Raw genomic sequence first — 25,709 nt, 5'->3', positions numbered from 1 at the left:
CTAAGAAATTGAAGATTTCCTACACCGGTGTGTACTACTCCCTTCAGAGGACAGCACAAACAGGCTCTAACCAGAGTAGAAAAAGAAGTGGGAGGCCGCGTTGCACAACTGAGCAAGAAGATAAGTACATTAGAGTCTCTAGTTTGAGAAACAGACGCCTCACAGGTCCCCAACTGGCATCTTCATTAAATAGTACCCGCAAAACACCAGTGTCAACATCTACAGTGAAGAGGCGGCTGCGGGATTCTGGGCTTCAGGGCAGAGTGGCAAAGAAAAAGCCATATCTGAGACTGACCAATAAAAGAAAAAGATTAAGATGGGCAAAAGAACACAGACATTGGACAGAGGAAGACTGGAAAAAAGTGTTGTGGACGGATGAATCCAAGTTTGAGGTGTTTGGATCACAAAGAAGAACGTTTGTGAGACGCAGAACAAATGAAAAGATGCTGGAAGAATGCCTGACGCCATCTGTTAAGCATGGTGGAGGTAATGTGATGGTCTGGGGTTGCTTTGGTGCTGGTAAGGTGGGAGATTTGTACAGGGTAAAAGGGATTCTGAATAAGGAAGGCTATCACTCCATTTTGCAACGCCATGCCATACCCAGTGGACAGCGCTTGATTGGAGCCAATTTCATCCTACAACAGGACAATGACCCTAAACACACCTCCAAATTGTGCAAGAACTATTTAGAGCAGAAGCAGGCAGCTGGTATTCTATCGGTAATGGAGTGGCCAGCGCAGTCACCAGATCTGAACCCCATTGAGCTGTTGTGGGAGCAGCTTGACCGTATGGTACGCAAGAAGTGCCCATCCAACCAATCCAACTTGTGGGAGCTGCCTCTGGAAGCGTGGGGTGCAATTTCTCCAGATTACCTCAACAAATTAACAGCTAGAATGCCAAAGGTCTGCAATGCTGTAATTGCTGCAAATGGAGGATTCTTTGACGAAAGCAAAGTTTGATGTAAAAAAAATCTTATTTCAAATACAAATCATTATTTCTAACCTTGTCAATGTCTTGACTCTATTTTCTATTCATTTCACAACATATGGTGGTGAATAAGTGTGACTTTTCATGGAAAACACAAAATTGTTTGGGTGATCCCAAACTTTTGAACGGTAGTGTATGTGTTCTTGTAGTTTTTGGATATGTGTTTTTTTGTCTTTGTGTTGCACTAGTGTGGGCTGGGGGAAACGATGTCATTTCATTTCATGTGCGCAAAGTGGTTGGTCCAAATAACATACCTGTGGAGGCTCCAAGAGATGGCAGTGGAGTTTTTAACTAGTGAAAGGATGCCTGAGGAGTGGAGAAGTGTACTGGTACAGATTTTAAAGAATGAGGGTCATGTGCAGAGTTGTAGTAACTACAGACGTATACAGTTGATCGGCCACAGCAGAAGTTATGGGAAAGAGTAGTGGAAGCTAGGTTAACAGGAGAGGTGATGATTAGCGAGTAGCAGTGTAGTTTCATGCCAGGAAAGAGCACTACAGATGCGATGTTTGCTTTGAGAGTGTTGATGGTGAAGTATAGAGAAGATCAGAAGGAGTTGCATTGTGTCTTTGTGGATTTAGAGAAAGACAGTTTGATGGACGAGATCACGCACACAGTCACTCAAACGCCATTCACAGCTATCCAATTTATACGGTGCAAATCATCTAACATGCTGCATGTCTTTGGACTGCAGGAGAAAAATGGAGTACCCCGAGGAAACCCTGAGGGTAGATTCAAACCAAAGATATGTAGTGTTGGGATCAGTTTAATGTATCATTGATTTTGTTTGACCTGCCACTAATAGCTACAAAGTAGCGGATGGGTCTTGGCCCAACCAATGATTTTTGCTCATGATGTTGGCAGTTCTCGCCTGACCTTGGACTTAATGCAGACATGTTTTCATCACTGAATAGGCCTTATAAAGCCCTTTCTGAGAGCTCACATTGAAGTGATATTGATTTGTGTGAAACATTAACATAATGCAACTGCTTCAGTTGACACACAGGCCATCTCAACTATACTCGGAACAGTGCTGTGTTGAGCAGGGATGAGCACAATAAAAAGCCAGTTGCTTCTTGATGCTTTTCCATTACATACTAATGGGGCTGAGCTCACTGCCATGGTGTTGTTATAGTGACTGACAGAAAACTATCAGCTGTCTCTGCTGTCGGTTATGCTACCGCTGATCACTAGCTAGTCATAACTACCTTTAGAGCCTAAACATCATCATTCATCAAAGGACTCATTTTAATTATGTAACTGTGTTGATTCATCAAATATTTACTGGCCTGTAAGTTAAGCTGAGCTTAATTGAATGGCGCAAAATCACAAAGTAGTCCAGAAGGGCTTTATAATTATTGCAGTATATGACACCCCCTATCCTTAGACCCATAATACTTATCTTCAACTAATTCAGTTTACGTTACATTGTTGTTAATTGCATCAACGTATCACCTGACAGAACAACCGTAAGTTAGCTATCGCTCTGGGGCCAGCACAGGATTTCAAGCCCAGCCCGAAATACTTCATAGTTGGTTCCCAAAACCAAGCAGGTTGATGAACTGGATATACGTGAGGAGCTGTGATCTTTTTTTTTTTCACATGACACAGCTGTATAGTGGAAATAGAGTATAAGTGTGGGCATTCAATTTTGCTATAAAAGCGTTACAGCTTAATTTCACAGTTAATTTAAGAATTAATGAAAAAAAGGTTATCATCATCAGCTAAAACCGCAAACTAACCACAAATACTATTCTGGACACAATATTATGAAACCCAACCATACTAATGGTGGTTAACAGTTACAGGTTTTGAAAGGACCTGTTGCCTGTTCATTTTGTTTTCAGTCAATGCAATGATTCAAAGTTACCGTTTTAGGGTCATCAGATTACTTTAATCCAATTTCTTACAATACGGCACTCCCCAAACCAAATTCTCAACAGGGATTAGTAGTGGATTAATGACAACTGGACCCAACAATGGATAGTGTGTTGCAGCCTGATTTAGTAGGTGTGGGAAAACCATGGATCCAGGTCCAATTCCATCTGCTTTTAAGAGACAGTTAGTCTATACGATCATTTTGTCTTCTCCAGTTTGTCCAGAGATGCAACCCTACTCCAAATGTTACTGGCTTTTTTTCTTGGTGGCACTGAACCATCACTATAGTTACAAGTCACGGGAAATATTCAGAGTGAAATTGAGAAAAGCAATGTCTCTCTCTCGCCTCCTCTGTCTCTCTTATTTTTTTTCCCTCTCCTTTCTCCTCCTATCCAATTTTCCTGGTCTGTGAGACTGGAGATCATGCGTGAAAATGAAATTACTTCATCCGTTGAGCAGTGACGGTGGCTTTTGCATAAAACATTTCTCTGTTTGAACATGATACACTCTCGCTTAATTTCCAACACAGTCCTCCCACACCGAGTCTAGCAGTGGCAGGAGGAGCAAGCCACTCTTCTACCAGCTTTCACAGGTTTCCTTCCCATTTCCTCAGTCAAATTATAAGGGATCTATATAATACCTGGGATGCTGGGTGTGTGCAGCTCCAACCCTAGATCCCAGAGTGAGGTTTTGCACACAAGTTTTTTCATTCGGAGCACTCAAGGGGTTGTACTTAGTGAACTATAATCATAGAAATGTAATTATGGCTACAATAACTGTAATTGGACCCCTATCACAAACCATCCTTTAATCAGAGCAGAATAACTATTTTAACATAGAAAATGCTATGAGTATACAAGAATTCACCCTATATGAATATGAGTGTTTACCCTCATCATTAGTGCTATGTGCTGGGTTTGTAACACATCGCATAATAGAGTTACCATGAGTTTAAAAAACCAGAACATCCCAGACACGCCTTCTATCTTTTCTGTTGATATAAAACATGCTAAGGCCAGGTAGCATAGCGGTCTATTCCACTGCTTACCAACACGGAGACCACTGGTTCGAATCCCCATGTTACCTCCGGCTTGGTTGGCGTCCCTACAGACACAATTGGCTGTGTCTGCGGGTGGGAAGTCAGATGTGAGTGTGTGTCCTGGTCGCTGCACTAGCGCCTCCTCTGGTCGGTCAGGGTGCCTGTTCAGGGGGGAGGGGGAACTGGGGGGAATAGCATGATCCTCCCACGTGCTACGTCCCCCTGGTGAAACTCCTCACTGTCAGGTGAAAAGAAGCGGCTGGCCACTCCTCATGTATTGGAGGACACATGTGGTAGTCTGTAGCCCTCCCCGGGTCGGCAGAAGGGTGCAGCAATGACCGGGACGACTCGGAGGAGTTGCGTAATTGGCTGGGTACAATTGGGGAGAAAAAGGGGGGAAACCCCCCCCCCCCCAAAATCCAAAAAACAAACATGCTAAGGCCTTACTGCACAAAGGTAAAAAAAAAAAATTGTGAAACACAAACAAGAGTTCATCTGAGTTTAGCAGCAAGACTGATGATGAAAAAAAAAAAAGGTAAAAGAGGGGAGGAAAACCCCCCCCAGAAATCCTATACCCTGCATCAACTCTGTCAACGATATTTCCTGGATTTGGATGTGAGGTGGCTGTGGTATCCATGTCTGTGTGTAGTGAAGTGTTTGACAGGTAAGAGATTCGCTGTGTGGGCGCCAAACCACGAATCAAAAAGACCAGCTCAGTTCAATAATTCATGAGGCCGTCATGTGAGAAATACACACACAAATTTCCACCTGTCACGGAATAGCGCATCCAGGCCCAGACTCGTGCATTGGCGGCTGTTAGTGAGTGTGTGTGTGTGTGTGTGTGTGTGTGTGTGTGTGTGTGTGTGTGTGTGTGTGTGTGTGTGTGTGTGATCTCTTCTTTCATTGTTACTTAAAAGCAGAGCTGTGTCTGGTTGACACATTGGTTTAATAGCCTCAAGAGGAGGCAGAGGGAGAGGGAAAGGAGCTCTCACATGATATACGTGCCCTCAGTTTCCACGCCTGTTTAAAATTCTGCATTGGGGCCACCTGAGATGGCACGTCACATTTGCCAGTGTCTCTTAATGAAGAGCCTTTGTATCAATAAATTGAATAAATGAAGAAGCATGACTTGTAGGAGTCCTGGGAATTCCATGAATGATGACTGCTCAATTGAGCCATTTGAACAGAGTGCTAATGATTAATGCAGGGACTGCTATCTTTCTATCTGTCATTCTTTCCCTATCCCCTCGGTAAATAGAATAGCTGATAGAATAGCTACTAATCAGACTAAAAATATCCGAGTGTTGAGAAAGCAAAGGACATAACTGGCTGTCTGTCTCCATCAGATCAACCAAGACATCAGATAAGTGACCCATTTGTAGCTCTTTCAGAGTGATTTCCCTGATTACTGACAACCACTGGGGTCCTGAGGGACAGGCTATCAGTCAGAAGAGAATGAGAGAGATGGAGAGAGAGAGAGAGAGGGAGACATAGGGAGAAAAAGTAACGAGAGATGAGCAAGCCGGATGAGAAATTAGTGTTCTGTTCAACTCCTCGGGGTGAGACGAGGCTGGCAAACAGAGAGAGAATCTAAAGGAATACATTTCCATCTATTGAGCATGGTGGCCGGCTCTCTAATTAGCTCACTCTGAAGTTTCAGTCTGTCCAAATTTCCTTTAATTGCTTTGAACCCTCTCTGATTAGCCCCCTGCGTAAATAGCTCGACGCAAACATAAACAGGGATTTATGTTCGCTTGATGTTACTCATCATTTCATTTTCGGCCCATGTCCTACACGTCGACAAAATCCAGTTGATGAACTGTTCGGTAACGCAAAGGAGAGGCTTGTGTGGAGTTGTGATTGCCCCCCCCTCCTCCGGGAGCACTTTGCCCCCAAGAAAACAACAAATCGTTGAACCAGGAGATCATTACTGGATAGCATGCTACGGGCTCCCATGTGATCGTTAAGGGTTATAGCGTGCTACAGGCTAATGTCACACAATAACGTGAATGTGTGCTTGATGCTCTTTGATAACCTCTTTTATATCACATACACAGTAAATGGTTTAGGTCTGGGCGGGAGTCCTCGGGCTCCACACAGCTCCCACTCTTTATTTCATTGCTTTTTATGGACTCAATGGTCCCCCTATTCCCTCTGGGCTACTTCAGAAGTACCCCCTAGGCGAGGAAGGCTGTAGCGGTACTCCACAGAGCTGGGTACTTATTTATTACTGCAGAGCCATCCAGCGTTTCCCAAAAACACCAGAACTCTCCGCCTTACTACTGTAGGGTGAACGATCGGGAAATTAAAAACCTAGTCACACGTTTCCCAAAACGATCACCGCCACACTTTCAATTGCACCACCGTTGTTCGCAGCGACATAGTTGTCACCAGTGTTGTTGATGACGCTATTCAATATATTAAACAACAAAATATCTCCAAAGACAGGGGGAAATACACCGTATTCTGTAGGCTTGTGTAAACAGATAGATAGGAAGATAGATAGAGATGCTAGATACACCTGTGTGTTCAAAAAGTTTTGATAGTCTTAGATAAAAGAAAACTATAAGAAAACACCATATTCGATATTATTTTAAAATATTTTAGAATATAAAATATTATTATTTAAAAAAATATATAATGAAACTTGTTTAAAGACATTAAGCTATAAACACAGGTTAATGTGTTTATAGCTTAATGTCTTTAAACAAAATACTGAATAAGCACTCAAAGAAAATGCGATTAAGCAAATTAATGCTTGGTTTTAAATCACTTTAATTAGTGGAAATTCTTAACAGAGAGTCAGCTGTTTCAAAAGATGTTACAGCAATAATGCCTTTGCTGTTGCAGCTGGCTAACAACAGCCCCCCCCCCCCCCCCCCCAGTGAAGCAGAGGAGATGCAGGAGACTGGTCAAGGGTTTTACGCAGCAGCTAACATCCTAAGGGTCCTTTGGTCATTGATGGCACCCCGATTCTAGCGGCCAGCCCCTCAATAGAAGAACATATCTGTATATTTGCAGGCGAGACTACCCTGCCATTAATTTCCAAGTGATCTGCAACCAGCATTGTGGCAAGATGGCCAGGTAACACATCATTTCTTTTGTCTGGGCCAATTCAGCCATTTGCCAGGTGGCGAAGAATGGAGGATTTGGTGATGTGTTGTTATTGGGGGATACTGGTTATCCTCTCCATCCTTATCTCTGAACACTGGTGCAGCAGCCACCTACACATGAAGCGCAGAGGTTCAGTGTGGCCCACACTCAAGCACAATGCATTGTGGGGAAGGAAATTGCAACAACAGAATAAACATCAGTTACTGTAATTACATTGTCGCATGCTGTTTAACAGCCTAATTTCGTCGATGAAATGAATGATGTACTCATTTTTAGGTTCAAATTTGTTTCGATTGCCCCTTATCGACAGGAGATGTTGACAATCTGCATATTTGCGGTTTGCAGGTTTAAATAGCACCAAGGTTGTAATTATTAGTAAACCAATATTTTGCACTTTGAAAAGGGCAGTTCCTATAAATGCATATGCAATGAAGCTGAGGTGCAAAAGATACTTCACTGACCCGTTACAGTAAAACTCGACAGTAGATTTTTTTCATGTCAAAAGAGGAATTGTGCTGGGCATAAAATTAGTAGATCTGGCCGCTAGTGTCATATATGTTAAGCACAGCTCTTTTAACAAATTGTGTGTTTTATCATTAAAGAGTCAAGTCAAGTCAGTTTTATTTGTATAGCTCGATATCACAAGTCCTAGATTTTTGGGAGCTTTTTGGTACACTTGCCACCTGTTGGCTCATCTCTCATTGTCTCAAGCATCTAACACAATCCTGAAAAGTTGTGCGGCTTTGTTGCGAAAAGAACGATATGGGATCATTGGGCCCTGTTTTCGCGAATCAAGGCACACGGGTAACTTCATAGTGTGCAGTCCACGTAGGGCAGAGCAAGCTCACATTTGGCATTTTCGTGGCAGAGCCACACAGCGCATTTGGGAACGGTGGCTGCTGTTGAATGAACCGATCAAACACCCCCCCCCTTTCCTCCCCTTAAAAGGAGAGCACGCTGCGTTGTGAGCACACTGCTAATTTGGTGGTGGAAGCAATACAGCGCAGCTTCGCACTTTCCACACAGAAAAAAGTTTCTCCCAATAAGAAACAGATGTCTTTGTATGTAAAGAACAGAATCACCTAGAAAATATTCACCAGGTTTTATTCAAATAAATTATCAGTCAAAAACGACAGGATGCAATCTGTAAATATCATTGCAGAACTATGTATCAAACAACAAACACATAACTTAATTTTGATTCGAAGGTTTTATAGGCCAGTGACACCACCACAAGTCTACAAGTGGTTGGACTTTTTTTTTGTTATTATTTTGATTTTGAGATACTTTATTGATCCCGTGGGGAAATTACACTCTGCATTTAACCCATGCTAGCTGTGTAGCTAGGAGCAGTGGGCAGCTGCCGTGCAGCACCTGGGGACCAACTCCAGTTCTTCTTTCCTTTGCCTTGCTCAGGGGCACAGACAGGAGTATTAACCCTAACATGCATGTCTTTTTGATGGTGGGGGAAACCTGGGCACCCGAAGAAAGCCCACCGCAGACACGGGGAGAACATGCAAATGCCACACAGATGATGACCTAGGATGCCCCCCAAGGTTGGACAACCCCAGGGTTCAAACCTAGGACCTTCTTGCTGTGAGGCCACAATCCTAACCACTGTGCCGCCCAAACATTATATGCTGCCCAGATATCACATTCTGAAATAACAGTTTATCACAAAATAGCCTATACATTATTTAATTCACTGGAGACAGAGCCAAGAGCGTCAAAGTCAAGAGCCCCCCCCCCAGTAAAGAGGTGTGTATGAGTGTACGGCAATTTTCGTATTTGGGGAAAATCAAGAGAGAATGCTCCTTGCATTGAAAACGTAAGCTACCGATTATAAAACAAATGGCTTCCATTTATAAACTGCATGCCCAATTAGGTCAACTGCAGGGAGGTTGTTTTTAGGTGAGAACATTACAGGTATGACATTGCACTTTCAAGTTTTGCATTACATTTATAAATGTGGAACAGTATTTGTAACTTGCACACGGCAGCGTTGTGCACCACCCCATCTATATCTGGAGATATGGAGGTGTATTTGGATCTGCCTCCGCCGACTAAAGTCATCAAAACTGCACACAAATGGAGTGCGGTGTGCACTTCGCCGCCGTTGACTTGGTCCTAGCAGGCAGCCAGCAGACAAAGCACGACGCAGTCAATCGTGTTACCAAAATTGCAGCGCTCCACTGGAGTGACAATGACACACCTCCTAATACGGCTAAGCTTCTCCTCCCACGTCCGCACACGGCGAGTCACCAAAATACCAACGAGGCAGCACAAAGCACAATTTTGCACCATGTGCCTGCACAAAGATAGGGCCCTAAATGTCAGTTTGTGAACGAGTGAGTTTGAAGGCAGGTTCACGAGATGTTCTGCATCCAAAAATGCGTAGAATGACTCTGTTAACACGAAGTCGGCTTGGGAGAGGGGCGTTGGCACGTCAAGCGGTTCTATCAAAAGTTCATATAAAACTACTTTTCATGCTTGGACATTGCTCTCTGTTTGATAACATCTCATCTCTCCCGTTCGCTGTGGTACGTTATCGTTTTTTTCTGCATAATTTGAAGGAAAGAGCAAAACTGTACGTCTTCATAAATGTGAGCTTTACACCGCTTTGATCCCTCCTCCTGTGTGCATGTCACTCCTCAAAGTTGGTATGCTCTGCTTTTGATGAGGCAAAGGCATTCGAATGCTCTGATAGGCCAGCCCCCCCCCCCTAAAAAAACCCATAAAGTGGCAGGGGAGGAAAAAGGGAGGCAGTGGATGAAAGGGATAGAGAGAGGCAGACAAAACGGAAACATTTCCAATTAAGGAGGATACAGTACTGTGAGGTTTTGCCAGCCTTCAAACTTTTTTTTTCCTCCCATAAATACAAAAACAAACTTACACGTGAGAGAGTGGCAGCGAAGAAGAAGAGAATGTCAGTCTAGCAGCACTAATAGCAGGAAAGTGGTGAAGATGTTTTTTTTTATATAAATAGTCTCAGAGGATGTCAGTGAGGGAAGTAAGCGGAGGAGAGCTCAGGTTTAATATCTCTCAAGTGGGGGAGCCACCGACAGCCACCATAGCACAGTTAGCCCCCATCCTCATAAAGAACAGGTGCATCTGCTCAATGAGGGATGAACAAAGCTCTGCGCTAGAGGTTTTTTTTCCCCCATTTTTCCACGTTACTCCCTTTTCATTTTCTGCTTTCTCCCTTTCTCTGTTTGTGCTGCCATTTTAGTACGCCTCAGCCCTCTCTGCTCTTTCTATTGCACCAGTTTTCCTTTCTTTCTTTCCTTCTCTTGCTTTTGCTTCTTGCCATTCCTCTTTACAGGTAATAATAATAATAATAAATCAATCTTATATTGCTCTTTTCTAGTACTCAAAGTCGCTTCACAATAAATGGAGTGAAATAAGACGACAGATGTACATAACACACACACACATATAGTAGGTAGGTACTATATGTATGTGGTGTGGTGTGGTGTGTGTGTGTGTGTGTGTGTGTGTGTGTGTGTGTGTGTGTGTGTGTGTGTGTGTGTGTGTGTGTGTGTGTGTGTGTGTTCAATCAATAAAAATATCCCATTTGAGGAGGACTTTCCCAGTCTGGTATAACCCCACCGCTTGTGATTCTCTTCTCAGGCACGATCAAATAATGTACAGCCTATCAATCTGACAGGTTACCTAAGGAAGATCTTCTGAGAACTGGATTTGCATTTAAAACCGCGTTGCATGTTGAAGGTGGGGTTTTATTGAGGTTTTTGTTTTGTTTTTCTTTTCTTTCCAGGCAGCATAGCGAACCTTTTTGGATAGATCTTGTTCTTCCTCGACAGGAGCTGTGATGCGTCTGTTCTGGTAGTGTGTACCAGATCAAAACGCAACCCAGTGAGGTACAGAACACAAAAGAGGAAAATTAAAGAGGGGGAGAAGAAAAAAAAACCCTCAGAGAAAACAGAGGCGTTGTCAACGAATCCCTTCTGTTAAGTTACAGCACAAAAGAGAGAGGTGAGCATTAAACGATACCAACAGCACATTTGTTAAATCACCACCAAATCATGGAGCTGAAAATTCCTTTTACCAGCGGATATAAACTTTGTCCTTGAGGGGAAGGAATGTTTTCCCCCAAAGCTCATCAGATGCACAGATATATCTCAGCAATGTTAACACGGACCTTTCGAATCTGTAAGTGAAATGCATTGCAGGAATGTGCAGACAAATTGGAATATCCTCCAACCATATACGGGTTTTATTTTAATTGTTTTTCATTCCTATTTTTATTATTGTATTCTTCTATTATTCTTTATCCTCACAATTTTATTCACATCAGAACATAGGGCCTAAAAAGGACTTCATGGTTTTGTATATGAACAAAAACACAAACTCACAGACTAACACGCACGCACACACGCACACGCGCACACACGCACACACACGCGCACGCACGCACACACACACACACACACACACACACACACACACACACACACACACACACACACACACACAAGCTTCTACTTCAGACCATTAGCCAGAAAGAATGAAATCTAGGATGGTGAGGTTTGGGAAAAGGGGGCAATTAGAGGGAGAACAAATATTAATGGAAGTTAAGAAGTGACTTACAAACCCAATTACTGCATTAGCCAGACAATTTAGATGAGCTCTGCGAGAGGCGACAACCCTGTTGAAATGTACCAGCAGTCTCTCTACATTACCAATAGAATTAATTCTCTTTATTCTCTGAGAAGGATAAGAATGGGATGAATATAGCTATTCTCTCCGCCATATAAAAGGGAGCCACATTCTCTCAGTCTGCACTGGGAATCTGGGAGGCAGGGGCCAACGCTGGCTCCCTAGAGAGCATCAAGTAATAAAACGGCTCTATTCTCTTGCTGCTCTCCCTAAGGTTCCCCAATATCGGGACAATAGGTAAAGCAAACCCTGGGTGTTCAGTAGACAAGGAAAAAACACAACAGGGTGAACACAGTGACGACCTAGCTGGTTGCTGGCTGTTGGAATGCTGACCGGAGAGGAAGTGTGGGAGGGAGAAAGCAGGCCTGAGGTTTCTGCTGCTGTTGCACTTTTCCTCTTCACCTACCCCAGCTGTCAAATTGCATCCCATAATGCTGCCACAGATGCGGCCACTTCGTCCCATAGGAGGCATACAGCCCTGACAGCCTGGCCAATCGGCAACGCCCAAAGGCCATTTGCGGGCCAAAGACTAGCGTGGTTTAGCCAATCAGTGAGAGACCAGGTTTGAAAGCAGGGCCATGCTTGGATCAGGGAGATGTTAAGGCTGCCAATGAAAACCCAAGGGGGTTAGAGTCGTGCTCACAGGGAGGTTGCCATGGGGGTCAGCGCAGAGGAAAGTAGACTGACAGTTATTTAGTGAGGGGCCGGGCTCTCTGTCACTCACAACAGCACTCAGCTTTTGTACTACCAGGCCAGCTCTAATGGGACTGTCACCCTCTAATTGACTGACTGGGAACGCTGAGAATAACAAAAATAAAAACACACACTCTTGCAGAAACACACACATGCACACCAAACACACACATGTATAGAAAAACACCTCTGCAGCACGCACAGACTCACACATGCGCACACACGCACACACACACACACACAAATGTCCTCATTCTTTAGACAAATCGGACCTCTGGAAAGGTACTTACTAATTGGTACCTGAGGCATCATTTTGTGTCTCTTCTGATGCCTGAGGCCTATTATATGCATTCAAAAATGTTGAAAATTCCTTTGTTTGGATAATTTATCAAGCCTAGCTTCCATAACAAGCCTTTATGTCTTTGGTTTCTATTAATATTATTATTATCATCATGGGGTGAAATTCAGCTAACTAGATAAAAGTTCTATGAGCTACGAGATACAGCTGGAAACTAGAAAAGTGCAGTTTCTGGGGAAGCTGCGTGGGCTAGCTGAAAGAGGAAATCATTTGCCGAGCATTGCTGAAAAAAGCTGAAATCTGAGCTGAATTAGCTGAAAAGGCTGAAATTCACTGCATTGCTTTACTGGAAATCCTGCAAGCTGAAGTGTAATAGCGGCTGAGTTAGAAGCTGAAGTCAGCCCCTGAAGAAGCTGAAAATGCTGAAATCTTAACTGCATTCACTGAAAAAAAACAAAACAAAACTGGAAGCTGAAAAATAATCAGCTAGTGGCAGAACTGGGAGGTGAATGCACTCCCAAAAGAAACAACCCTTTGGAACATAAAGAGCTGAGAACTTAAATGTTTTTACCAGAGCATGGAGCTGAATAGCGTTGCCTGAAGAAGCTGAGATGCTGAATGACCTGAACAAGCATGTTCCAATGAAAATATGATAAACACACGACAGAACAAAGACAGTTAAATTTCAAGCAGTTGATTTGAAAAATTGTATATTACATGAAATTCACTGAAAGGTGTTGAACTTTAAATTTAAGATGAGGAGTTTTATATTGGAGAAGTAAACATCCAGTTCTTTTTTTTTGGAGGGGGGGTTCCCTCCCTTTTCTCTTGTATCCGGCCAATTACCCCACTCTTGCGAGCCATCCCTGTCGCTGCTCCACCCCCTCTGTTGATCCGGGGAGGGCTGCAGACTACCGCTTGCCTCCTCTGATACATGTGGAGTCGCCAGCCACTTCTTTCACCTGCAAGGGAGGCGTTTCACCAGGGGGCCGTAGCGCATGGGAGGATCATGCTATTCCCCCTCAGTTGCCCCTCCCCCCCGGACAGGGGCCCCGACTGACCAGAGGAGGTGCTAGTACAGCGACCAGGACGCATACCCACATTGTCAGACATGACCAATTGTATCTATATGGACGCTCGACCAAGCCGGAGGCATCACAGGGATTTGAACCGCCGATCCTGTGTTGTTAGGCAATGGAATGGACTGCTACGCTACTAGGACGCCCCTGAAGATCTGGTTCTTAATTTGTATTGCAGTCTATGGGGCAGTTGGATGGTACTCCTGCCACTTTGTGGCTTGAAGTTCAAATTCTGTAAGCCAGTGTGCTTTGGTAGACACATTGTCTGAAAGAGAACAAATTTCTCTACATTTTCAATCTTTAAAATATGTATGGATGTGTAGTTTGTGAGACTTATAAGGGCTTAAGTGGGAAGTCTCTGTAAAGCAGAACAGCTGAAGTCTAAATGCTGAACATTCAGCGCAATACACACCCATTATAAACTCAAAACTGTGAGAACAAAGCACAGAACTTAAACTCTGATCATTCAGAAACTGTAAAAGATATCAAACATCTGAATGAAAGTTTAATAGCTCAAATTCGTGTGACCCATTTAAAGTTTAAATGGTGTTTGTAGCTGAAAGTATGCAGAAGTGGTTGAAGTTCAATGTGGAGTATGTCTGAAGAGGATTTAAGCATTCCCTCCATTCCCTCACAATATAAAAGTAAGCTGAAAAAGCTGAATATTTTGAAACTTATAAAAGCTATAAAAAAAGTGAATGTAAGCAAACATGTCCTTAAAGAGCAGAACGTTTTGATATTTGAATGGTTTCTGTAGCTGAAAATATGCAGTGGTTGGCGTTAAAAAACAAAACAAAGACAAAGCTAATAAATACTGGGAAGAGCATGAGTGGGTAGCTTCTAGCTAGCCCACTGCTAGCCCACTAACAAGGGATTTGTTATTCATCAAGGTGGTTCTGGATTCAAAGCCAGCTGGGCCTTTCTGTGTGGAGTCTGCATGTTCTTGCTGTGTTCACATTAGTTCCCTGCGGGTTTCCTCCCACGCCAAAGACATGCATTTTAAACTGGGTATGTGTAAAATGTATTTGGCAAATTAAGTGGTTCTACTTCTATTGGTCTCCAACAGAGATGCCAAATTTCATCATGGCTGAGGAAGCCATTACAGAGCTCGCATCAATCCTGTGATCATCCACACATGCTTGACTGTACTGATTATTCATCTTCAGGCATGTTGTATATATATAAATCAAAGATTCAATTCAATGTTGTTGCTCCAAACCCTAACATGTAAACATGTATAAAAACAAGAAAACAAACATTTTAATAAATACCTTTTTTCACACAACATTTTGAGTTAAAAAAAAAAAATCAACAACAATTCCCCTTGGTGTTTTGTAGAGCTGACTAAAATATGAGCACATACCAGATTTCAGAAGGAAGAGAAACATGATGACGAATGCGATGGCTGGTTAAACAATACAGTTTGCTCTCAGATGTGATGCTAACGTGGCCAGTTAGCATGAAGTATGAGCAAAGACTTATCCTATCACACCTTCAGTCATTATGACTTTTGTGCCATGGACTTTTGTACCATGGTACTGTTCCCGAATGACTGTGAAGATACAGTATTTTGGGGGATAACCCCCCCCCCCCACACACACACACACGCACACAGGTATATACTACATGTATGCACGCACACTCTTGCACAACACATAAGTACTGGTTAAATCTTGGTTCATAAAAGAACACACACGCAAACAAAGACATTCGGATACACATTCAGACTGAACATAATGCATTTGCAAACAGCAGACGTAACGAAACTGCAGTCAGTATGAGCACATCTGAAAACATAATATGAGTTCATTTTGAATAGCAATGAAATAGTCTATGTAATATCAGGTTGTAAAAAAAACCCCACTGACTTTCAATTTCGGGCACTAGGCAAACAGCAGCACAGACATGACAGTGTCACTAATTTAACCTGCACCCACACATACATTTTAACTGCTGTACAAAATAAATTGTAAAACAACAACAAAAATCCTGCAGACTTATTCTGTATCATATAAATCCATATCATTTTGTTATCCTGTTTCAATGTTATATCCTTCTTTCACTCAGACGTGTGACTAATGTGTTTTTTTTTCTCATTTGTTTGTTTTTTGTCTACATGGTGATGCTGGTCACGTGGCTTGGGTCCTGGGGTGTTCCAGTGACGTCTGGACACTGCTTGACATCCTTCCTTTCTCTCTCTCTCTCTCTTTATATATATATTTTTTCTTTCTTTCTTTTTCTCCCCAATTGTATCTGGCCAATTACCCCACTCTTCCAAGCCATCCCGGTTACTGCTCCACCCCCTCTGCCAATTCCGGGGAGGGCTGCAGACTACCACATGCCTCCTCCGATACATGTGGAGTCTCCAGCCACTTCTGTTCACCTGACAGTGAGGAGTTTCGCCAGGGGGACGTAGGGCATGGGAGCATCACGCCATTCCCCCCAGTTCCCTCTGCCCCCGAACAGGGATCCCGACGGACTAGAGGAGGTGCTAGTGCAGTGCAGTGACCAGAACACATACCCACATCCAGCTTCCCACCCGCTGACACGGCCAATTGTGTCTGTAGGGACAAGTTGAAGGTAACATGGGGATTCGAACCGGAGATCCCCGTGTTGGTAGGCAATGGAATAGACTGCCATGCCACCCGGACACCCATATTCTTCATGTATGTTTATAATTCCATTTGATCCCTCCTCTGTTGCTCTCCCTGAGGTTTCTTTCTATTTCTTTTCTCTCTGTTGAAGGTTTTTTTTTAGGGAGTTGTTCCTTATCCGATGCAAGGGTCTAAGGACAGGATGCTGTGTTACCTCCCGAGACAAATTTTTAATTTGTGATATTGGACTATACAAATAAAATTGACTTAACTTTTCTGAACTAAGTGTACAGTTTTGATTTCACAAAACGCGTGGAAAGTTAGTTTTATAAGTATTCACTTAACTGTTGTGTGCGGGTTATGAACTCCTCCTCCTCCTCCATATTCAGTCTGATCCACGCTTCACTGAGTTTTGTGCTGATGATGATTTTATACTTATCTGTTGTATTAACTTTTATTGTCTACCCTGCTTTGTTTTGATTTTATGCTGTCTGATACAGTGCTGCTTGTTTTTTACTGTGTTCTGTAAGGTGTCCTTGAGTGCTCTGAAAGGCGCCCACAAATAAAATGTATTATTACTATTATTATGATTTGTTTGTCTTGTTTAAAGTATTGTGCTTTTGTTGGCTTGGAAACATGGCCATTAACAAACACTGTTCCATGTATTCCCCTTGACATGCACACTACAATAATGAGCTATTATACAATAATGAGCTATTGTACAATAATGAACTGAACCAAGTGGCCATAATGAGCTGTCTTGCATTAGATTTACCTGGATTTACCTTAAGACCTGCATCGCTTATGAATAACACACACACAAAAAACATGAATATGTTACAGACTTATTGATACCACTGCAGCTCCATTTTAGTGCCATGGAAAGAAAGGGCAGAGCATCATGCTGTAAGTGTCCCTAAAAGACACAAAGCAAACAGTTGTTTCTGCATTGTCTTCACTTAGGCTTGGTGTGGTTCCTCAAGTGAAAGAACCACACAGAGTGTACATACGGACTTCCACTGAGTGTTAAACACATTTTGAACTCAAACTCAACTATTTAGGGGGGGTAATACAGTAAATTTCATACATCATAACTTCAATCAAATCCATCTTGTGGTTCTCCGTGTAGCCCTAGGACCCTGGGCTACTCCTTTTTCAGGATCTTTTAGCAACAGCTTCTGTTTTCTCTTCATCCATCCATCCATTATCTTAACTGCCTATCCTGCTCTCAGGGTCGCGGGGATGCTGGAGCCTATTCCAGCAGTCATTGGGCGGCAGGCGGGGAGACACCCTGGGCAGGCCACCAGACCATCACAGAGCCGACAGACACACACACACACACACACACACACACACACACACACACACACAAAATTTAGTACCGCCAATTCACATGACTTACATGTCTTTGGACTTTGGGAGGAAACAGGAGCCCCCGGAGAAAACCCATGCAGACAACATGCAAACTCCACACAGAGGATGACCCGGGATGACCCACCAAGGTTGGACTACCCTGGGGCTAGAACCCAGGACCTTCTTGCTGTGAGGCGACCGCGCTGACCACTGCACCACTGTGCCGCCTTCTGTTTTCTCTTCTCTTTCCTTATTATTCTGGTAATTTCTTTGTTCTGACCATGGGTCACAGAGAGAACCAGGTTTGAGGCACATTGTACGTAGACAAGAAGATCTTTCCTTTTCCATATTCTGAGTGCTTTCCATCAGCTTTGGCTCATTGGCCCTGGTCCTGGCTGCTGCAGGAGGCGATTGCGATGAGAATGCCACAAATGGCCTGAAATTAATGTTGGCCTCTCACCCTGTAGATTTAAAGTACTCAACAAATGGTTTCTATTTTTTATTTGTACTTTTCAATCTGTCTGTCTCTCTCTCTTCCTTGTCCACCCCCCCTCTCCACAGCACTAATTATTTCCATTTTTCTCAGTAGCTGTTTAACTCGAGATGTTTTTCACCTGCTACATTTCCACTGCTCTTACATCAGTTGGATGAAAAAAAAAAATGATTTGATGATTAGAACAGGGAGGCATATTCTATTTGAGCACAATGGCAAATCAATGCCATCAAAGCTGTGTTTACTTGTGATCGTTCATGATTGATTTGTACATGCCAGGCCTTAAATAGCCAGCAGTTGAATGGGGGTTTGCTTAACACGTGTGTGTGTGTGTGTGTGTGTGTGTGTGTGTGTCTGTGTGTGTGTGTGTGTGTGTCTGTGTATGTGTGAGCGAGTGAGAGAGCGAATGGATGATTTTTGTATTTGTGCATAATAGTAAAGATAATGTTCGGAGGTGGCAGAGAAGTATGTAGGAGTGGTGCAGGATATGTATGAGGGAAGTGGGACAGTGGTGAGGTGTGTGGTTGGAATGACAGATGGGTTGAAGGTGGAGGTGGGATTACGTCAAGAATCGGCTCTGAGCCCTTTCTTGTTTGCAAAGGTGATGGACAGGTTGACGGACAAGATCAGGCAGGAGTCTCCATGGACTATGATGTTCACGGATGACATTGTGATCTGTAGTGAGCGTAGGGAGCAGGTTGAGGAGAGCCTGGAAAGGTGGAGGTATGCACTGGAGAGAAGAGGAATGAAAGTCAGTAGGAGCAGGATGGAACACATATGTGTGAATGAGAGAGAGGACAGCAGAATGGTGGGGATGTAAGGAGTAGAGGTGATGAAGGTGGATGAGTATAAATACTTGGGGCCAACTGTTCAAAGTAATGGGGAGTGCGGAAGAGAGGTGAAGAAGAGAGTGCAGGCAGGGTGGAGTGGGTGGAGAAGAGTGTCAGGAGTGATTTGCAATAGAAAGGTACTAGCAAGAGTTAAAGTGAAGGTTTACAAGATTTTTTTAATTTTTTATTTTGATATACTTTATTAATCCGCGTGGGGAAATTCTGCTCTGTATTTAACCCATCCTAGCTGTATAGCTGGGAACAGCGGGAAGCCGCTGTGCAGCGCCTGGGGACCAACCCCAGTTCATCTTGCCATGCCTCGGTCAAGGGACACAGACAGGAGTACTAACACTAACATGCATGTCTTTTTGATGGTGAGAGGAAACCGAAGCACCTGGAGGAAACTTACTGCAGACACGGGGAGAACATGCAAACTCCACACAGAGGATGACCTGGGATGAACCTCAAGGTTGGACAACGCTGGGGGTTCGAACCCAGGACCTTCTTGCTCTGAAGTGACAGCGCTAACCACTGGGCAACTGTGCCACCCAAGACGGTAGTGAGACCAGCTATGTTGTACGGTTTGGAGATGGTGGAACTGACGAAAAAACAGGAGGCGGAGCTGGAGGTGGCAGAATTGAAGATGTGAAGATTTTCATTGGGAGTGATGAAGAAGGACAGGCTTAGGAACGAGTATATTAGAGGGACAGCTCAGGTTGGACAGTTTGGAGACAAAGCAAGAGAGGCAAGATTGAGATGGTTTGGACATGTGTGGAGGAGAGATGCTGGGTATATTGGGAGAAGGATGCTGAATATGGAGCTGCCAGGGGAGAGGAAAAGAGGAAGGCCAATGAGGAGGTTTATTCTATGGATGTGGTGAGGGAGGACGTGCATGTGGCTGGCGTGACAGAGGAAGATGCAGAGGACAGGAAGAAATGGAAACGGAAAATCTGCTGTGGTGCCCTCTAAAAGGAGCAGTAGTAGTAGTAGTAGTAAAGATAATATTCATGGTGTGACAAATGGGACTAAGTCTAAAAATCTGAGCAAGAAGACTTGAATCATTTTAGCGATGACGATGATGATGTCCGTGATGATAGCGATAACGATGATGAAAAGATGTTGATGTTGGTGGTTATATTAGGAAGAAATGGATGATAATGGTAATGAGGATGGCAGAGTTAATACAAATCCATTTGTCCTTTGTATAGCACAAAAAATAAAAAATAAAGTTTTATCTAATGATAATGGATGCAGCTAGGTAATTACACTCAAAAGGTTAACTGCTCTTTTTAAAACCTGGCGAGTCTGACTACATGAAGGCCTGGTCATAAGAAACAGGAGTGATGAGGAACACAAGTCGAAGTGTTTTGCCAGCATGGGGGTGTTAGTGTGCTCTGAAATTAAGAGTGCAATTTTTAAAGGTTGTTCCTGTCCACTTCTGAGACAAGTGCGATAAAGCCTTAAATCTCCACTGATCCTTCCCCTGTCTTCTTGTCAGAATGGAGAATTGTGTTACAGAGAGAACTGGGGACAGAGCGGTGTCTGACATGAATCACATCCCCCCCATGGTGAACCGCTTCCAGAGGCTGCATACCCACACACACATAATTTTTTTTTTTTTTAATTTATTTCTGATTTTTCCCTTTTTTCTCCCAATTTAGTGGCCAATTGATCCCTATTTTAATTCAAACACCCACCCTCGTATTGCATGCGTTCGCCAACTGCATCTCTCCGGTCGGCAGTCTCGAAGGAAAGCGCCTCCCCACTTTCGTGACAAGGCGAATCCAAGCCGAACCACTGTTTTTCCGACACACACAGAGACGCATTCACATGACGAACACAAGCCGACTCCGCCCCCCTCCCGAAGACAGCGTTGCCAATGATTGCTGCTTCATCGAGTCCGGCCATAGTCGGATCTGACGAGACCGGGGCGCGAACCCCAGTCCCCAGTGGGCAACTGCATCGACACCAAGCCGATGCTTAGACCGCTACGCCACCGCGGACCCACACACACATAATTACAGAAACTGTACATATGCAAACACATTCACTCAAATGCACAAACATGCACGCTTGTATGTGCACACACATGCAAGATGGCGGACATACCCTCTCATATGTATGCAGATAAACATGAAGACAAACAGATATACAGAAAAACACACATTGACCCCCCCCCAGCACACACACACACACACACACACACACACACACACACACACACACACACACACACACACACACACACACACACACACACACACAGGAACCCTTGGAGGTTTAGCAAATCCGACCATCTAACAACCTACATGTGAAAAGGGGATAAAAGAGAGCCTACTTCTCCAGCAGGGCAGTACAATTCCATGCCTCCCCTGACACACAGGAGCTTGCTGTGTATGTTTTCATAAGGGTAAGTGTTTCTTTGCTTTGGCGAAAAAAAATCTGCCCTCTTGCCGATGTTGGTGAAAAGAGATTTAGGTAATCCGAGAGTGTAAGCCATCCTGTACAAATGGGCGTAGGGGACTTTGTGTGTGTGTGTGTGTGTGGGTGTGTGAGAGAGAGAGCGAGAGAGAGACAGCGAGAGGGGGAGAGAGACAGAGAGGGGGGGGGAGACAGAGAGAGCAGGAGAGCGGGAGACAGAGGTGGAGAGAGACAGACAGAGAGACAGAAAGGGGGGGAGAGACAGAGAGAGACCGACAAGCGACAGAGAGCGAGGGAGAGAGAAAGAGACAGAGACAGAGAGAGGCAGACAGAGAGAGAGAGGGAGAGAGAAAGAGAGAAGGGGAGAGAATTGCCAGTAGAAAGCTGGACATCTGCCTGTGTGAGTGATAAGAGGTAGGGAGGGAGAGGGGAACCACAAAGCCAACAATACAACCTAAAAAAAATTACGTTTTCCTTGTAAAAGACCTGACTGATTTTCCTTGTTTTGACATCAGTGAGGATGATTTGATTGGAAATACTGCGTAAATGTCCACTTTGACATATTGCTTCATGTAAGACGTATGAGAGGGAGCAATGTGCATGTAGGATTATTGAGTGGGCTCAAACTACAATTTCTAAAGGTAACAGATTGTTAATAACTGACAAAGCGCTTACCGTATGCTTTCACTAAATCTGATTAAATCCAGTACTGCCTGATGCTGACTGGGGAAGTTCATCGCACAAATCAGTAAACTCAAGTTCAAAAGTGAACTGTAGGACCAGAGTACAGAGACGTTATATGCAATTGTGAATGCCATGCATACACATTTGTGGTTGATGCATTGCTGCTCTGTATGCAAAGATATTCAATGTTACGAGGTCTTGTCTAATTTATTATCTCTGCAGGAGTAATGACAGAAAAGACAATTACAAGAAAATCTTTGACTCTCCAAACCTCATAATATAATAAACAGAAATAAAAAAATTAAAGATAGTACTCCTAACTGATAATAATAATAATAATAAATTAAACCTATATCGCGCTTTTCTAACACTCAAAGTCGCTTTACAATAAATGGCGGTGAAACAAGACAACAGATAAACTTAGCACAAACATACAGGGGTGGATGGGAAGGGGGGCTACGAGAGGGAGAGGCGGCAGCCACACGCGACGCCAGCAGTACTCTCCCACTTAGACAGATACAAAAGGGCAAGAAAAACAGTGTTGTACACACAAAAAGCTCAGAGGAGCAAGCATTGATTGTGTTTTCTGGTGCTTGCAAGGCAACAAGTAAGTCAATTTCTTTGTCTAGGTCCTTAATGTTCCCAGAAGCATACCTGTCAAATCACAGATCATGACCCAAATGGTAGAAAAACAAAAACAAAAACAGATTGCTCATTTTACCTGCCTTGACACTCCAGACAAAGATTGATTAAATAAATAAATAAATAAATAAATAGCCCTGAGTCTTTAGTCTCCGGCTCTGATGGTGACTCTCAGAACTATTTCAGTTTCCATCTCCCTTGGTTACTACGACCAGGTACTTAGAAAGAAAGAAGTGCCGTCTACCGAGGCTATTTAAATCTTGGTTCAATGAAAGGCATATTTCTGTTTATTTCGGCAAAGAAAAACTTGCATGTAAGTAATGGCAATCTGAACTGCCACAGGAATTTTTTTTCCCCGTAATAATGCAAACCATCACTTACTCTGACAAGCATCTGGGGGAATGGCCCTCGGGAATTTTCAGGCACATTGATTGGTGGGATGACCCAGTCTCTCTTCTGGCGCCTCAGTCCATTGGCAGGGGAGCTCCTCTGATGTTTTCGAGGAAACTTGATCACTCTGGGCTGGGAATCCCAGGCCCTTGACAGCATCTCTTCAATTCCAACCTGTGAAGAAAACATCTCCTGCTGAATCTCACCATGAATGAGCTGGGCATGTTATCATTTTCAGGATGTTATGTTCTCATGACAGGCTACAAGATGGAGGAATAAGAGCTACGAGATGAAAAGCTTTCATCTCTGCCAAAACTGCACAGAAAATACCGGGTGTCAAGCTAACAGTAGAACCTGCTTCCAGACAAAATAATTGTGTGCCAAAAACACAAGGAAATATAAATCAACATTTCCTGAGAATCTTTTTTTTTCAGCTTTCTTCGCAGGCCTTGGTTTTACTATAAAGAAAGCAAGACCCCGCTTGCAATTTACAACATGTCCACCCCCAACACTGATTAAAGTCAAATGAAAAAAAAAAAAAGCTCTCTTGGCACGAGACTTAAAACAGTTGTGTAGCACACCTGGGTGGCATAGCCGTCTATTCCATTGCCTACCAACACGGGCATTGCCAGTTTGAATCCCTGTGTTACCTCTGGCTTGATTGGGTGTTCGTACAGACACGGTTGGCCGGCCATGTCTGTGGGTGGGAATCCGGATGCGAGTATGTGCCCTGGTCGCTGCACTAGCGCCTCCTCTGGTTGGTTGGGGCGCATGTTCAGGGGGGAGGAGGAACTGGGGGGAATGGCATTATCCTCCCACGTGCTACATCCCCCTGGCAAAACACCTCACTGTCAGGTGAAAAGAAGTGACTAGTGACTCCACGTGTATTGGAGGAGACGTGGTAGTCTGCAGCCCTCTCCGGGCCGCCAGACGGTGTGAAGCAGAGACCAGGATGGCTCGGAAGAATGGGGTATTTGGCCGGATACAATTGGGGAGAAAAAAGGGGGGGGCAGTTGTGTAAAGAGTGAATGCATTATCTTCTCTACACTACAATGTCCCCCAGTATAAAACAGCTGTATTTCTATAATCCCATTAATCCTATTGTTGTCTATGCCCCCCAAACCATCCAAAACCACGCGTGTGCACGCACACACACACACACACACACACACACACACACACACACACACACACACACACACACACACACACACACACACACACACCTATTCAAATCATCCAGTTTACACCACCTGGAGTTCACACATGTACATGCATGTGCACACACGCGTGTGAATTTAACAAAGCACACATGGAAAAATGCACTCATGCACTACACTGGTGCACAGCAGTATACACACAAACAAATCAACAATGGTGGCCAAACATAGGCTAGCGATTGGTCTATCAATATACTCATACTTTGCCATTGAAGGGGACAGATTATAAAATAAATCTGAGTAAATTTGTTGTATATTTTTAACCTTTAGTGATAATTCTTCATACTTTAGAGGATTTGAATGCAATCTTGATTCAGCCACAACTATGGACTTAGCTGGTTTAAGGGAGACGGATGGCTAGATGGATGCTTTACAGAGAGATACAGGGGTGACCAGATGTGCTTCACAGATAACTGGTACTAACGCTATTTGTCCACACCAATCAAAGGTATCAGCTGGCATAAGGACAGTCAGACAAAATGAATGTCTGCCAGTCCGTCCATGGGTGGCAGGTGGAATTAATCACTGTGTGAGCCTCTTTCTCTGTGGCTGTGTGCATATTCATAATGTTAATGAAATCATTCACAAAGCAAGGGGAAAAAAAAAAACAATAAACAAATATAGACAAAACATGTATCAGAGAAAAAACACTAAACCCTCTTTCTGCTGAACAGAGCTGGCAAATGTACATGTAGTGTCACTGATTACACCATTCAGATTGTCTGTGGTCTCTCTGCTGTCTCTACCGGGTGTGTCTACCTAGTATGTCTATCCAGTGTGCCTTTCCACTGTTTCTATCCAATAGAACATCCAATGGGTCTACCCGGTGTGTTGCTACCATGTCAGACCTTATATCCCTTCCAAGCTATTGACAGAAAAACACGGTGAATAGCGATGTCCTCGCCATGTTCATTCACTCAGCTTGCTGACGAAGGCAGAGAAATCATGCGCGGTGATGAGGTCAAAGCATCTGATTGTCATAGACTGGTCGAAGACCAACATTCCCTTGGACATGTTGCCAAGCCAAGCCAGGCATAAAACATGAAGAGAAAGAGATGAGGGGCAAGAGAGAAACAGAAAGCCAGAAAAAGGGGGACAGAAAGAGAGACTGAGATAGATAAAGAAAAGGTAAGGTCTGTAGAGGGTTGATATCAATGTGGCAGATGTTAACGTCACTTTCAAAAAGCATGGTTTAGATGACACGCTGGCTGAGACGACATCCTGACAGACAATGCAATAATTACATAGGAAAGGGAAAAAAAGAAAAGAAACTGGAACTGGCTCAATGAATCACCATGGGGTACTTATTAAGGTTTG

At 43.6% G+C, this 25,709-nt stretch overlaps 1 protein-coding gene across 1 annotated transcript in view; it reads right to left on the bottom strand.

The window, feature by feature from the left end:
• cdh4 (cadherin 4, type 1, R-cadherin (retinal)) overlaps positions 1-25,709 on the bottom strand; it is a 107,115-nt gene that overhangs the window by 56,923 nt on the left and 24,483 nt on the right. Inside the window, exon 2 of the mRNA XM_056273451.1 lies at positions 23,164-23,346. Coding sequence (XP_056129426.1) covers positions 23,164-23,346 — 183 coding nt within the window. The remainder of the gene's footprint in view (positions 1-23,163; positions 23,347-25,709) is intronic.

The sequence above is a fragment of the Lampris incognitus genome, chromosome 2, assembly GCF_029633865.1.
Source record: "Lampris incognitus isolate fLamInc1 chromosome 2, fLamInc1.hap2, whole genome shotgun sequence".
Classification (NCBI taxonomy): domain Eukaryota; kingdom Metazoa; phylum Chordata; class Actinopteri; order Lampriformes; family Lampridae; genus Lampris; species Lampris incognitus.
The sequence above is the reverse complement of the archived record's forward strand: the minus strand, read 5'-3'. Positions and strand labels throughout refer to the sequence as shown.